This window comes from Eleginops maclovinus, chromosome 22, assembly GCF_036324505.1.
Source record: "Eleginops maclovinus isolate JMC-PN-2008 ecotype Puerto Natales chromosome 22, JC_Emac_rtc_rv5, whole genome shotgun sequence".
In the NCBI taxonomy this organism is placed as follows: domain Eukaryota; kingdom Metazoa; phylum Chordata; class Actinopteri; order Perciformes; family Eleginopidae; genus Eleginops; species Eleginops maclovinus.
Genome location: NC_086370.1, coordinates 20,601,382 through 20,617,708, shown reverse-complemented (window position 1 = coordinate 20,617,708; position 16,327 = coordinate 20,601,382). Strand labels below are relative to the sequence as shown.

Genomic DNA, 16,327 nt, shown 5'->3' with positions numbered 1-16,327 from the left:
GCCGCAACCTTCAACTGGAGACAGACCAGAGGAGGACAACAATGTCGTAAAAAAACTGCCATGAAATATATTTATATTCTCCATTTTGAGAGTTCAATATTTTAACCATGCCTTCGAAATATTACCCTTTAACTGCCAGCTTGTTTACAATGAGTCAGTGTTTTTATACGAGGGAAAAACTCCACAAAAATCTAATTATTTTATGATAAATTAATAGCAAATGTTTATCTAATATGCTCTCTGCAATATATAATATATACAACTGTTTTTCCACTTTCACAGCGTTAAACCTTTTATACACCAAATAATCTGCAGATAAATCGGTATTAAGAACAACTGTTAGCTGCGGACAAGAAATTTCTTCCACAGCTTTTGCCAAGACGAGAGTACATAGACTTAACCATAGGTACAAAACAAATCAACCCAGATTACTACAGCTGCTGTTGAAACCAAAAGTGTCCTCTAACTACTGATTTTCCTTCCAGACGCACATTTTTCTGATTTCTGAGTTTTGATTTTGGCTCCTTAGGAACCTCAAGTCTCCCTGAAGCAGTTTCACCTTTGCCACACATCCAGGAGAATGAAAACACACGGTGCAGGATATAAAATATCTCTGCAGGGATGTAAGGGGGGGAGGAGGTGAAGAATCGTCCCTCTGTGTGCTCGGCTCCCCATTTACTGCCTTTATTTATCTGCTGCAGCAAAGAGGCTGGACGTATGGAGGAGGAGGAGGAGGAGGAGGAGGGGGAGGAGGAGGAAGAAGAGGGTGGATTGCATGTTTTCCTCCCCGGCTCAGCCACTCTGTCTCCAGCCTGCCAGGGGGAGGAGGAGGGAGGCAGACAGAGGGGAGAGCTGGAGATGTGAAACCTGATCTCCTTCTCTACCTCCTCCCTACATCCTCCCTCCCTCCCTCCTCCACTGCCACCTCGCCAGAGAGCCTCCGAGACTCCTGGAGTAATCTGATCCTCGGCCTCTGAGACTGGAAACACACTCCAAGAGAGGGAGAGGTGGAGGAGGGAGGAGGAAAAAGAGAAATGGGGGAGGTAGAAAAGGAATAGAAAGAGATCCCCGAGCTCAGAAACAATTCCGGGAGAGAAAACTGAGAAAAGTAAAGACGAGAAGAGAAGATGGAAAGAGAGATCAGTATAGGTCAAATCTGCAGACTAGAAACGCCCAGAGAAGAAAGAGTGATCTGCATTTGCAGTTCTTGATTTCCTCGGCAGTTTATATGTTTTCTTTTAGTAGAAGTTAGAGAAGGATCGGCTGATAAAAACACTCACGCTTGTTGCACAGAAACAGAGGAATAACATTAAGAGAAAAGATGAAAGAGAATCAGAAAGAACAATAGTGGAGAAGGAGGTGTTGGCAGAAATAATGGAAAACAGAAAAGACGATGGGATAAAAAACATTCTGTATTTGGAGTTTGGATCTGGAAGAAGAACAACACAATTAAAAACTAGAGGATTTCTCTATGAAATGTCCAAAATGTATGAACCGATTTCAACCTGCTTCACTAAGTTGAGGACAAGAGGAACATCAACAAAAACAGACCTGGTTTTGTGGCTTTAGTTACTTATTTTTTGAGGGAGTTAAAGGGATGTCCCGCCCCCTAACACAGCCAAATGTAACCTGTGATACATTTATCTGAACTCTGTTTTACTGGCTGATATTTAGATTATTTTCCACAGACTGACCTGCTTGACTCCAGCTGCATTAACTGGTCTGGTCCCAGTACAGAGGTGATGCCTTAGTCAGTGTATTAAAATAGATTTGCAGCCACACACACACACACACACACACACACACACACACTACAGACTAGGTGACACCACACACTAATCACGGCATGATACGCAATCAGATAACATGGCGTCCGTGTCCTCAGTGAGAGTGATAGATGAAGAGAAAGGGCCAGAAAAGAAAAGTCTCTTAACCTTTGTCCGGCCCTGCAGACGAGGGAACACACACTTTATAATTTGAATATAATTTGAGAATGTCAGGGATCTAAATACTCTTGTTGTGGTGTGTTTTGCTGCACATCCAGCATGGAGACATGAATCAAATAGTAAAGGCTGTATAAGCACTGCAATTTACAAATGAATAACAATACAAACGGTTGTATTATTTACTGTTGTCTGTTGTGTGGTGGTGTAACTCACTGCACTAGAGAAAAACCTGACATCTCGGAGCAAAAGGAGCCAGAAAATTAAGCAGGTTTAATTGTTCATGTATTTGTTTATAGTCCTTATGCTCCGTTTATATCTAATGTTGTGCAATCAATTATAATCAACATTTTCCAGATTCATCTTTTAAGTCAGATATTCAAGATCCATCTATTGAAGTTAGTCTCTAGTATGACCGTTTGAAAATGAAATCAAAATGATAAAGATGTTATTTTGGGCGTTACATGTCTGATGCTCCGCAGTCCAAAGAGTACTTAAAAAATGCATAATTATGTCAGTACTGCTGTGCATACTCTCTATATCAGCCCGGCAGTGTAGTTATACTCTTACTAATGAATGTATTTGACCACTAGAGTATACACCATATGCATAAATCACACTTTTATATTAGCACTCCTCGTTTCTAATGAAACTGTTGTGCAGCACCACCGTTTCCTTTAAATCAGTCAAGCTTTCCTGACAATATAGTTTAGATAATTGATCATTTAAAATGTCATTTCTGTGTTAAACAGGAACAATGCAACTATGACTGCGAACAAAAACAGAAAAGACATCAACGACAGTGAAAGAGGAGATCAAAACTAATGTGCTTTGGTGCTCCATTTTTGTTTTGCATTTCTCTTCAACAATACGTCCCTCTCTCTCTTCTCTCTCTCTCTCTCTTGTTGTGGCCTAGCTGTGGCTGTCAGTAAGTCCGCCTGTTATTTCGGTAACAGAGATCCTGGGCTTGGCTGAGGAATGTACAGCTGTCTGGCATATGGATAATGTTAGATTTTCATTTCTAACAATGCCCCCCCCCCCCTCCGCCAATATGCTCTTTCCCTGGGAAAAGGGAGGAGGAAGAGGTAGTGGAGTTTGGGGGTACAAAGCTCAAACTATTTCAATGCGTACTATTCTACCGCTGAGTAATAACTTACAGGATGTCCTTCAAACATTTGTGCCTAATGATTCTTTCCAATATTGACTGGTCTATAATATGTCAGAACATTTAGAAAAATGTACATCCCAGTTTCAAACAAAGGACACTTTTCATTGCTGAGACTCGAAGGTATTCACTTTGATATGAAATAAAACTGTCATCAACTAATCGTTTCATATCTGCAGTAGACAAAGAAAAGCAGAACATCTTGAGAAGCTTTAACGAGAAGAGGTGGATTATTAATGTCTTCAAATCAATGAATCACACATTTTTCAACATCGTCTGCTCAAGTCTAAATGCATTGAGAGATTTGCAAAGTAAAACTGTAGAAAAACGTGTTGTTGGTTGAGAAATGTGTGTTTTACCTTAATGACAACATTGTTTTCCTGTACTGTAAGTGTAATAAATAATATCTATATTTGAGAGATTGTTTTTCACTCATTGTGATTAAATACTGATTTTCAAATGGGAAATTCTGCATTTCTCCCCCCTATATAGAGATATATATACATATATAGATATATCTATCTATATATACACACACACACACATGCTTCCCCGCAGGGTGTTTGCATTAAATGTGAATACCTGTCTGCAAACAGCAACAAGTGTTGTGTTAAGATGTCCATATGAATATTAGAAACAGGTTTTACTGGCTGGACCTTAAAGATACTCTCCTTTGCTAACCTTACAGGAAACAACAATACATTTAAAAATCCATATGAAGCAAATCAAAAGTTATTTCAGTGTGAAATTTCATCTTATAAAGCTGGAATTTTGAGCTGAAAAAACTCTTAAATAACACTGAAGGCTCGTGTTCACTTCACACACACGTTGTAATATATTGTAGCATAAAATTAAACAGTGTGATTGGAGAGTAAAGCCTGTTTCCACTCCTGAATATTGACTTTATGAAATATAGTCAAAATAAAGCTAAAGCTAACAAGCTAACAACTTACTCTTCTATCCTGCTAAACCCAGAATATCCTGCCCATACTCATTCAACAAAGAAGCTCTTTGTGCATTGTAGATAAACAGAGTGTTTGTTTTACTGCAGAATTATCATAACAGTGATAATTAGGTGTCAGATTCAGTTTAAATCCGATATACTGACAAACATATCGTACCGTTTGTCAACATGCAAAGAGAGGATCTGAATACATACACGAATACCAAAGCACGTTCCTTACGGTGTGGAAAATATGAATTCCTCCGTTTGTTAGATCATTTTTTTAAGATAGCATAGGATGTCAAATGTACAGAGCAAATTTATACGTGCTTTTTAGTTGGATCAGTTTAACAAGTTGCTCTCTGATCAAAATGTGTGAAGACTTTAAGAAGGAGGAATGGTAGCAGTATTTATTCAGTCTTACACCTCATTGCTTTTTGTTTTTCAGTATCTCCAATTTGCTTTAAAAAGGTAAATAGTTATAACTGGGTCTTTCTGTAAATAAGGTCATTTCATAAAGCTGGAACAGGAAATGGGAGATTGGAATCTGTTTTACTAAAAAAACTAATCGTTTAAATTGAGTATAAAGTAATAACCGTCAGCCCTCACTACTTCACTGATTGGCAACAGTGAGTAATTCAGACCTTCGAGTAATTCAGACATTCCCCAAAACAAAAAGGGTCATAATGTCCAACAGTTGGAGTACTTTGTTTACTACCAGCTTCCTGTTTAGACTTATGTGTAGATATCCATCCATACAGACAATAAACAAAGCCTTTGATATGGGGACTATTTGGTTTCCTAATCAGAGTAATAATAAGAGAGTTAATAAGGTTAAAGGGTTTCTGTTAAGTTTCATTTCACAAAACTACTGACAACATTTCTCCCAAAAAACAGGCAATTGTTTGCTCAAATTACTGGTCAAAACAACCAAAATCCATTCTGAATGCTAAGAATATAAAACAACTCGTATTCCTTTTCTACTACAGAATACATGTTCTTACTTGAGGTGGGGGGTATAGAAATCAATACTTTGTAAAATAACCTGATTTACAATCACATCAATCATGGCATGCTTCATTAAATAAAATGAAGTCGTTTTGTTGGCATTATTCCACGTCTGAACACAATGTTTGTATTATTATCTGCAAATAAATGCTTGAATTAATGGGAGAAATGTTGTCATGTTGATTATATAATGAAACCATATCTGAATTTCACTGAAAACTAAGAGAAAGGGATCATTTTTTCAAAGCTGCACAGCCCACACTAAGGTCAAATAGCTCCAGCTTCTTGATTATGACTTTAAAAACACTACAAAATAAGAGAGTTTGACATATTTAGACTAACAGTAAAAAGCTATCTAAAGAGCTGACATTAAAAAGGAACAACCTGTGGCCCAAATACAAACCAAAAGTCTAAATTAAATGTGAAAGATTAGATAACGTCTGCTTTTTGTTTGCATTCCTCCTGATGCAAATTGAAGAAATGCACTACAGGAATGCACTACTAATGTCTTAGTTGTTCTGAACATAAATAGACTACAACTGCATACCTCTGTTATGTTGAAGAACAATAAAAGACTGTTCATTTGTTAAATCAGTTTGTTAAGAGACTATGTAAGGTACTTGTTCCTGAGTATTTCCAATTGTCTGAATGTAGTACAATTTAGAGATACTTTACTTGAGTATTTCACTTTATAGATACTTTGAACTTCTTCTCCACTACAATTCAGGTACGACAATTGTGTACTTTTACTCCTCTATATTTATTTAATACCTTTAAATACTTTACAGGTTTGGATGGTAAATATAATGAACCCTTAAATCAGACTTTAGTTCACCTGCAGTAAATCCAGCAGCTACCCTGCAGTATACAAAGCCATTAAGACTAGCTGCACCTTTACCAGCTCTGAGAACACTTTAATGATCAATCATTATAAAACATATCAGAGATATTATTCTGAAATGGACCAATCAAACAATGACTACTTTAAGTATATTTGGATGCTAATACTGTTGCACTTTTACTGGGGTATAGTTTCAATGCAGGACTTCCTTGTAACACAATATTTCTACACTCTGGTACTTGTACTTTTACTAAAGTACAAGATCAAAGTACTTATACTTTTACTCAAGTACAAGATCTGAGTACATCTCATACCTCTGGTGCGAAGTTAACACTGAACAAAACTTCTCAACCAAACATGCCTTCATCTCAACAACAGAAACCTCCAAACGTTGAAAAACTAGCTTTAAATCCAAAGGTAGCAAAGCTAGCTTAAGTAAAGGTGACTAAAACGTAAAAGTAAGATCAAAAATCAAAGTTTGAGTTAGAAAAGTCTAACTTTGTTCCATAAAACTGGTTAGAAATCAAATGTTTTGACTCTATGCTAACTTGGTAGCACACGTTGAAGCTTTACTATAATTACAGGCGAGCTATGTAAACTATGCAGCAAAGTTAGCTAATGTTGCTAACAACTCAGTAAATACGCTCCCCCCAAGACTAACTTAAGTGAACATGGTCGTAAAATAGATAATGTTAATTTGATTACTTGTTTAAACTGTGCTTTTAAAATATTTAGTGAAGAAAACTTTTTTTTCCACGACTGCAGCCAAAGGGCTCCGTCTATGCACTGGCGCCAACACACTTACATTAAAAAAATCTGTTCGCCGTTTGTTTTCGGTTACTTATTTAGACTACTTTAATGTAAAGTCGTTTATTTAAAGTATTCACACATACACTTTAAATTATATCGATAAAGTAATGTGTAAAAGTTCGGTTGTTTTAAAGTCGAAAAAAATCGTAAACACGAAGCACTTACAACCAACTGATTGCGTTTGCTCCAGGAGATAGTCGGAGCCCAAAAGTCGGGCTTTTTCCTTTTTTTGCTGCAAGAGAAGTTTTGCATTACCTTTTCTCCTCCTTTTCTTTAATATCCCCCGTGATTTAGGCGCTCCTTTCGACGCTATTTCATCGTAGTAGCTCAGGTCCAAATCCCCATCAGAATAAGAGGACAGAAAAGCATTATTTCCCAGGGTTTTAGTGTAAATGTTCACGGTTGTACACTCCTCTACTCCCCGCTCCGGTCGGTCTGCGGTCTGTTTGATGATGGAGCTCCGAGAAAACCAGCCGGACAAAGATCGTGTCTTTACTGGACGAGAGGTATCACTCCGCGGTTTAAAAAAAAAAAAAAAATCCCAGAACTTCCGCTGTTACAGTAGGTATTGACCGACCACGCATGCGCCAATTTTACCACCTTTCACCTTTTAAAGTTTACATTTTCTAATGGAGTGAATTAGTAGACTTTTGATTCAGTTTAACATGCTGTCGTCTGATTTAGACGTGAAGACGTTAACATGGTAGCTGTGTGTTTTTTGTATTGTTTATAATGTTCTTAAACAACCAATAACATTGTTTATTATATCACCATGTAGTCATGTTATTTCTCTATATTAATCTAGCGGTCTTTATTGTTAAATATTGATACATTATTTAGTTGAAAGTATAAAATAAACAGTGGATTTTTAGTTTTCCTCTCTTTTAACACTTTCTTTGTCGACAGTACAGTCTTTAAAAAGATGTGTTGTGATGTTGTGTTTCATATACATAGTCTTACATAATCACGATTTAGATTTATTAGTATGTATTTGACTACCACCACCAGTTTTGTAATTTGTGTGTTTTCCTCCTCTATTGGTCCAATCACTGCTTCTCTATTCGGGCTTTTATTTTGAAGGGCACGGTAAGGTGTTCCCAGGAGCCCTCTGGTGTTGATACTAATCTATTGCGTGTCTATCAGAATCAGAGTGGACATCAGAAATGTACATTGTTACAGCAAGTAAAAAGCCAAAGATAGTTTAATATTAATTAAGAAGGATGCATAAATATACTCACTCTGATTTTAATTGTACTATTTTTAAGTTATTTTATGTCAATTTCCAAGAATAATGGGTGTGACTGAATGAGTGTAAACTTATTTTGCAACATATTAAACATGTGACCTTGTCTCTGAAGCCGTGTGTGTGTGTGTGTGTGTGGGGGGGGGGGGGGGGGGGGAGTGAGTTACAGAAATAAGAAGTGAAAGAAAATTCCGGTAAATGTTTAAAAGGGATTGATGATGCATAATTACAGAGGAAAAAGGAGGGCTGGATAATCTGATATATGAAGGAAAAAGTATATTTTTATGAAGATATTTATTTTTTACAGAAATGTTTATCATATATTCCTGTATTTATTTATACATTTAGTTCTTTATATTTAAGTCTTTTCTTTTTCCTCAATACAAAATCAAGCAGAAAATCCTGTCAAATCAACTCAAAGATGATGCAGGACAAAGTAAAATCAGAAATAGAGGAAATAAACGTATATTTTCAGGTGGTTGAAGTGCTCATTTTATTCAACTTGCAACACAAATAATCCTCAAATATTCAAAACCAGTTACACAAATGTAGTACAGCAGCTTAAGCGGTCACTTCAGCTTCTTGCTTTCCTTTAACACGTTAAAATAATATTCATAATATTTCACGTACAGCATCGTTGACTCCAAAACCAGTTCAAACACTCCCAGTAAAGTTTAAAAAGTGACACCAACAGAAACTAATACTGACGTTGCCTCGTTCCACATGCTGACAGACGTCCTGCATGCACACATTCACCCTCTGAAAAAACACTCAAACTGTATAAAATGTTCAAAGTAAAAACTGTACACCAGCACGAGTGAGTGAGTGAGTGTGTGTGTGTGTGTGTGTGTGTGTGTGTGTGTGTGTGTGTGTGTGTGTGTGTGTGTGTGTGTGCCGGTCAGACAGACTGAATCACAGAAGGCACAAAACGCTACAGGGGGGCTGAATATTTTACTTTTCCCCGTAGTAACAATATCATTTATCTGAAAAACACAGATTTCTTCAAACCAAAAAACTCTTCTGCATTAAATCACATATTCAGTGTTTCTGAGGCTTCGTTCACACTGTAAAAACACCAGCTTTAAAATCACAGGGTGTGTGTACACTGCAGGATTTAATTTGCAACAATACTACGGTCTTCTTCCTCCACTAATATCCATATATCAATATCCTTTCTATTTTTCAAGCACTTCAGTCAATGTTGTTTTCAAATGCTTTCAATAAAGTTGGGTTGACTTATTTTGCATATTCTTGAGGACACTGCTTGTGTTGAATTGAGCACTGAAATTAATCACATTTTGCATATGTGTGTGGTTATTAATGCATCGCTATGTTGTTGATTTGTGTGGACATTTGAGGATCTAAGAACACAGCCAAAATGATCGATTAAATAATAATAATAAAAGTCATAAAGGCGTCCAGTGTAGTGAAAACAGCCGTCGTAATAAACATTCGAGCTCTTACAGTCCAGGAAAACAAACAATAATTACAGAAATGAATCCATCACCTCGTGGTGATCCACAAAACAGACCGATGAGCCCTGAACGCAGCAGTGGTGACACAGTAGCTCTTTAATAAATATCACTCGATCAGAACTGTTAATAAATATTAAAATAAAAGGTTTTTTGCTGCAGAGTAGCACCTCCTGTACGTGAAGGGTTAGAAACTACACATCATCAGACTCTGCAGCGGTTTCACCTGCAGGAACAGGAACAGGGAACTACTGAGAGCAGCAAAACAAGGAGAGCGGTAAATAAGTCCAGACAGCACGACCCTGTTTCTGGACCAAAAACATCCCATACAGGCGACTCTAGAGTTTCTGAAACAGCGATCTGGAGTCATTTTGCATCTTTTTCAGTTGTTTTTTTGTAGTTTCTGTGGTCGTTTTGAAAGAATCCAATTTGTCATTTGCTATTTTTCCCTATTTGTGTCTCAACCTCATAGTTTTGCTTCTCTTTGTGGTTGTTTTTTTGTCTCTATGTGGTCGTATCTTTGCATTTGTCTTGCGTCTCTTTTTTTAGTCACTTGAGTTTCTGTGGTCATCTCTCTGTAGTCATTTTGCATCTATTTGTAGCCATTTATGTCTCAATTATTTCTGATAAAGGAGTTCTGAATGGTTTTGCATCTATTTATAGTCTTTTTTAGTGTTTTGTTGTTTGTCTTCCTAGTTGCTGTTCCTAACATTTAACCTCAAAGGTGAAGCTGCTGCAGTCAGGACAGTCTGACTTCTAACAACCTGTTTAAGGACATTTCGGTTTCTCTACAGTCTGTGGTTTCTATTTTACATTCAGGTGCTGAACGAATAATATATATAATATAAATTAATATTTATAAATGCTTTTGTTAGTTTAGTTAGGTGGGGAAAAAGCCTTCAAATTTTCAGAGTAGGAGATATGATGGGAAAGGTGTGCAGTTCCAGTGTAAGGAGTCCAGAGTGAGCCACTGAAATAATCAGATCATTTAATGATATAATTCCGATGTAAAATGAAAATAAAACAAGAAAAACATAAATGATGAAAGTCTTTAGAATTGCCAAAATTCTTTTAATTTATATATATATTAAAATGATCTTTGCGTTTGTTAACCACAAAGGAGGGAAATCCAAGCTTTAAATAAAAGAATCCAAATTATAATCCTTATTCTTTCAATATTAAATGTAACAATATCTTATTCTTAGCATACATCAACTTAGTAACCTGTATATATTTTACATTTATCAGTGAGAATATATGTATTATTTATTTTGGCACACACCAGACTCCGTATAAGAACTTTGTCACTTTGAACACACAAGTAGTTTGTGGTAGAAAACAGGAAAATAAAACTCTACAGTACATAATAAAGGGGGCTGGACAACATGACCTTCTTTTTGTTTCTGTTTTGAATCTTCAGGCAGCTTAGTTTTAAAATAAATGCACAAAAAACAAAGTGTATTTTGCATGAAGAGCGTTTACACACACATTAGTAAAGCCGTCAGCGTGCGGGCGGTGGCCTCCAGCTGGTCGTCTACACGTTGATGGCGTGAGCGTGCTTCTTGCACAGAGGTTTGTCTTTCTTTGAGTAAAAAGGCTGGCCCTCCAGGTTCACGTGGCAAACCTGCAGGAAACACAAAATATATAAAATATCTATTGAAAAACCATAGCTTGCAGATTGCAGAATAATTAATCTGTAAGAGTTAGAATTACAGCAATGATGTGAAAATGAAATTGGTTTTTATTGATGCTGAGTCGGCTTTTGTGAAGCACATTGATCAACCTTTTTGCTGAAATGTGGTTTATAAAAACACGTGCAATGCTTTGCCTTTGCTAAAAATATGTGTTCTTCAAGTGATAATTTTATATATATATATATTAATTAAAAGAAAAAGGAAGTTTAATCAGAATCTGATTCAGAATAGAAATTTAAAAAGTTAAAAAAAAATCAAATATATAAAAAGAAATGTCCAAAAATACATATATTTGTTTATATATATAGTTATATACATATCTATAAATATAATTATAGATATGTATATATAACATTTGATTAAAGTACATTTGCTGGATAAAAGGTTTGATAAAAATGTCAAATTCATATTTGTTGTTAATAAGCTAATTTGACAGTTTTCCGCTTCTTACCGCACACACAAAGCAGGTGTCGTGCCAGGTGTGACCCAGAGCCTCGATGAATTTATCTCCAGCTTCAACCGGGAAGTCACAGCCGTGACACTTTGTGCTGAAGAGCGAGATATAATCTGTGAAGAGAGACAGAGGGACAATTAAATATGAATAAAAAATGCTTTTATATTTCAATAAGAGTTCAGATTCAAGGCTTCAGAATGTGTTTTATTATAATAATTTACCAGCATAATATTATGAATATAATTACAAAAAACTGTGTAGACGTACCTTTCTCGCAGTACGGCTCCCCGTCCTCCATGTGGAAGAGGCTGTTTCCGAAGGCTTTACCACAGGCGGCACACACGAAGCAGGTGGTGTGCCACGTCTGCCGCAGGGCGTGCATCACTTCCTGTTACACACAGAAGGTGAGTGTGTGTTAGTGTTGATATGAAAAGTGGAAAGCAAATGTTCAAAATTCCAAGGGTTTGAAAGGTAGACAGGTAAAAAGGTAAACAGGCAAACAGGTGTACAGACAGGTGGACAGGTGTTGAGACAGACTGGTGTGCAGACAGACCGGTGTAGCGTCTCACCCCCATGATCTTGGTGCTGCAGCGAGCGCAGGTCGGGGCAAAGAACTCCTCGTAGCAGTTCTCGCAGTAAACGTTGTTCTGCTCCTCCACAAAGCTGGCGTCCGCCAGAGACATGTGGCAGTAGTGACAGTTAAACTCCTCCGGATGCCAGGAGCGGCCAAGGGCCACCAGGAAGGGGCCCCTGCAAACAAAAACAATAACAAAAACAGAATTTACAACATGTTCAGTCCGGTGCAGGTGTTAATGACCTTAAGCTACTTATTTTTTTATTACCACTTAGCTTTGCAGCCTTAGGAGTCAAAATTAATTCAACTTAAGAACTTTTATGCAGGACAGGTGTAAGTGCAGGCAGGCAAACAGGCAGACAGGCGGACAGGTAAACAAGTGTACAATAAGACCAGGGAAGAGGTCTTAAAATAAAGAGGGTTACCTGATGTTAGCTGCTACACATTGGTTCATACACTGGGAAGAAACAATCTATTCTTTATTTTTGCATCCAAGCAAACGTACCAACAGTATGAATAAATTACCTGATGACTCCGTTGCAGGACCCGCACAGAGGCGTACGGCTGCTGGCGGCGAACCTCTCCGCTCTCTGAGCCACGCCCCTCGCCACAGGTGTGAAGGGGGCGGGGCTTGGTGTGACGGGGGCGGGGCTTGGTGCTGCAGGTGAGGAGTGGGAGGGGTTGGGGATGTACACCGGTGGAGGAGGGGCGCCCTGGGGCAGCTGCTGCACCTTCATGGAGGTGGTCATCTTACTGGGATCGAACTTGTCGGCGAAGTTGGTGTCGGACACCCAGGGCGGGCGGTTAGACGGGGAGGGGGCAGCTGGGGGTTGGGGCGGGGCAACAGCGGGGGGGCAGGGCTGAGCTGCTGCAGGTGGTGGAGCTAAAGTTGGAAGAAAGGAAAAACATTTGTAAAAGATTCCAACAACAACAAAAACATCCTGACCAAAAACGTTGAAACTGGAGGACTATCGGGAGGGACATTTTCTTTATGAGTTAAGCTTTCAGCCCTCAACGCTTTTATGAATTCATTTTCGATCGTCTGTTTCACTAATTGTCTGTATTAATATTGAAGTGAATTAGTAGAATACAAAACGCCAGTCAATCTCCATTCAGTTGAACACTTTATGGAACATGTTATAACGTTATGCAGTTAAAATTGTAGAACGTAGCAAAGGTCACCTGGCTGGGAGGGGTAGATGCAGGCAGTGCTGACCACTTTGGGAGGGGCGGGGCCAAGAGGGATCTGAATTGAGCTCTGCTGAGTGGGCGGGGCTTGTTGCGTTGGTGGCTGCTGATACTGCTGTGGGATTGGCTGCTGGTATTGTTGCTGCATTGGTTGTTGGTACTGCTGTTGTGGCATTGGTTGCTGTTGTGGCATTGGTTGCTGTTGTGGCATAGGTTGCTGTTGTGGCATTGGCTGCTGGTAGTGCTGCGGCATTTGCTGGTACTGCTGTGGAGGCGGGCCTTGGGGAGCCTGGTGCATGGCAGGAGGCTGACTGTATTGGCTGGAGAAGCACGAAAAAAAAGAAGGCAGTTTATTTATGAAATATTAAGAATGCTGTTATTTGTATTCTAGTTCTAAACAACCCTCATTTTACCTGTAAATCAACACATTAGTGTAAACTGGGTTTAGTAAATCTTAGCTTTGTATACACACAAATTAAAGGAAACTTAAAGAGGAAGTTTTAATAAAGACAGCCGGGGAAAACCAGCATGTAAGAAATGAGTCAGTATCTTGACCTTAAAATAAAGATGTAAATGTGACTCAGCGTGTTATTCAGCTGATGAACGGATGAAGCCGTTACTCAAGATGTCCTGAAGTCGGGGTTAAGGGTTCAATTCATTTCAAAATAAAGGCCTCAGTATGCTTCAAATGAAGTGCTTGTTTGCTGAAACATCTTTTGGATTGTGAATCAGGTCAATCAATTTCAGCAATTTTCTACAGTCACTTTTCATGAGTTTTAGACAATGCATTTTCTTCATGAAAGGGAATACTTACTATTTATTATTATTACTTATTATATTTGTAATTACACAGCTGAGAGGATAACTTTGATGAGTTGTGATCCTCGAGGCTCCATCCTGGGGCCTCTTCTATTTTAAAATGTCTCCATTGGCTCAAATAATGTAAAACAGCAAAATAAATAACAATAACTTTGCAGACATGATATAAATGTACAAATTCATGATTATAAAAATTAAAAAACATCCAAGGTGAGCCAGAAAAACTGTAACTCTAAAAAGCTGTCAGATGTATGCTTTGGAGTTCAAAAGGAAAATATTTACCTGATGGATAAAGTTGCATAAAAGCAAACAAGTTAACTTAAAGCATACTGACGCCTTGAAACCATAGGGCACTGCGTGGAGTTTTCAGGTAAAGAAGCATCTGTTTTAATGGCAGATGATGTGTTACGTAGCGTAGAAAAAGAGGCAGCGTGATAAAAAAGCCGTCAGCACGTTGATCTCTGCAGGTTTTTGTACCTGGAGACTCCAACCCTGCGCTGGACGCTGTAACCAGCGGCAGACTGTCGCTTCAGGCTGCAGGTGTTGAGACAAGAACATCACCATTTGCGTCCTAACAAGAGCCGCCTTTTGGTGTTGTGTTTCTCAGCGAGAATTTAATGCGAAAAACTTTCATATATACTAACAAAGCCTTAACATCATTCAGACTTGTGAAAGAGATTAAACCAACAAATACCGACCTCCTGCATACATGCATTCTTCTCTCGATTTGACTTCACTTGACAACAACAATAAATGCTGAGTGATAAAACCCCAAATAGAGTCTGCAAATTAAACACCATTGTGTAAAAACATATGTAAGAAAAACCTTTGATATTCTTTGAAAACGAAGAAAAAGAAAAGCTCACAAAATGATGAGAACAAAACTGGAATACTCTCAGACATTATTAAGTCATACATTTGCACAAAACAAAAGTTCTCAGAGATTAAAGTCACACTTTTATGAGAAACAAAATGATTTCATTCAAAAAAACAATGGAGCTCTATGTATCACAGGAAAAAGACATCAGGTTTTCATACACACACACACACACACCACTTGTTAGCAGATCCACTGCTGTTACCTGCTGGGGGCGGGGCCAGGTTCAGCAGGGGCGGGTTCCATAGCAACGGGGGCGGAGCCAACAGAAGCTGGAGCATGCTCAGTAGGGCTAAAGCACAGGAACCGTTAGCATTCACGCTAAGCAGGAAGCATAATGCATATATTTATATATTCGCACATGCAGATCTTACCTCCCTGCATGCATAGGTATATATACAAGTATATAAGGTGTACTGTATATACGTTGTATATATACTGATCAGACAAGGTTAGTGAAAGAAAGCAAAGAGATCATCAAGCTTGTTACATGCACACATCAAAATGCTCGATATTGCTCAGGTGGAAGTGAGATGTGATGGTATATTTGTCTTCATTTGGGTTTAAAATACGGTTTCATCTGCAAACAAAAAAACCCCTTAAAGGAAAAAAAGGGATGCCTTTTATTGAGCTCTAAATGTATTAACACAGTCATTTCCTTAAGTAAAGGAAAGTGTGTTTACTTGATTCTCGTCCACCAATTTGCCTTTTTCTATTAAGATACTGACACTCATTTACAGTTTATTTCCCCCTCAGGTTTATCTCCTATAAATAATCTCCTTAGAGCTCAATACGAAACAAATGAATGATGAGATGGAGATTCATTATGCATGTTTCCCAAAACTTCAATATTACAATCATTATATTGATCCACCTACTTTAGGAATATGATCACTGGCATGAAAGTGAAGCTTGAGAGAGAGAAAAACATTTGTTATGTTTTATATTTATTATGCTTTATTTATTTGTATATATTATGTGTATTTTATACTTCTGTATTATATTAATTATGTCTTATACTGATTACCATTTATTTATTGTGTAAAAATGTTATCCTAATATTTATTATATGAATTCTACATTAAAAAAAGATGTATTCTTATATAAGAGCTTATTATTTATGATATATTTATTTTTGCGCGTGATGTAAATGAATATAATCAATGTTTTTTTTTTAATCTCTATACAGAAAATATGATGTATTTTAATCCTTTAGACAACACACGCAGAGGTCTTCATACGTGACTTTATAAATGAAACACAATCCTGTGTTTTTACCGTTGTGTGAGTCACATC

At 37.7% G+C, this 16,327-nt stretch overlaps 2 protein-coding genes across 4 annotated transcripts in view; both read right to left on the bottom strand.

Annotated features, from left to right (window-relative positions):
- Window positions 1–7,165, bottom strand: part of LOC134858821 (bone morphogenetic protein receptor type-1A-like) — a 33,401-nt gene extending 26,236 nt beyond the window's left edge. For both annotated transcript variants that reach the window (XM_063874962.1, XM_063874963.1), the window contains exon 1: window positions 6,966–7,165. The gene's annotated coding sequence lies outside the window, so the exon portion shown is untranslated. The remainder of the gene's footprint in view (window positions 1–6,965) is intronic.
- A 1,067-nt stretch (window positions 7,166–8,232) lies between these two features.
- LOC134858731 (LIM domain-binding protein 3-like) overlaps window positions 8,233–16,327 on the bottom strand; it is a 29,475-nt gene continuing 21,380 nt past the window's right edge. For both annotated transcript variants that reach the window (XM_063874798.1, XM_063874799.1), the window contains exons 7-13: window positions 15,237–15,323; window positions 13,330–13,655; window positions 12,673–13,030; window positions 12,143–12,323; window positions 11,841–11,961; window positions 11,571–11,686; window positions 8,233–11,049 (exon numbers count right to left, since the gene is read on the bottom strand). In XM_063874798.1, coding sequence (XP_063730868.1) covers window positions 10,960–11,049; window positions 11,571–11,686; window positions 11,841–11,961; window positions 12,143–12,323; window positions 12,673–13,030; window positions 13,330–13,655; window positions 15,237–15,323 — 1,279 coding nt within the window. In that variant the 3' untranslated portion in view covers window positions 8,233–10,959. The remainder of the gene's footprint in view (window positions 11,050–11,570; window positions 11,687–11,840; window positions 11,962–12,142; window positions 12,324–12,672; window positions 13,031–13,329; window positions 13,656–15,236; window positions 15,324–16,327) is intronic.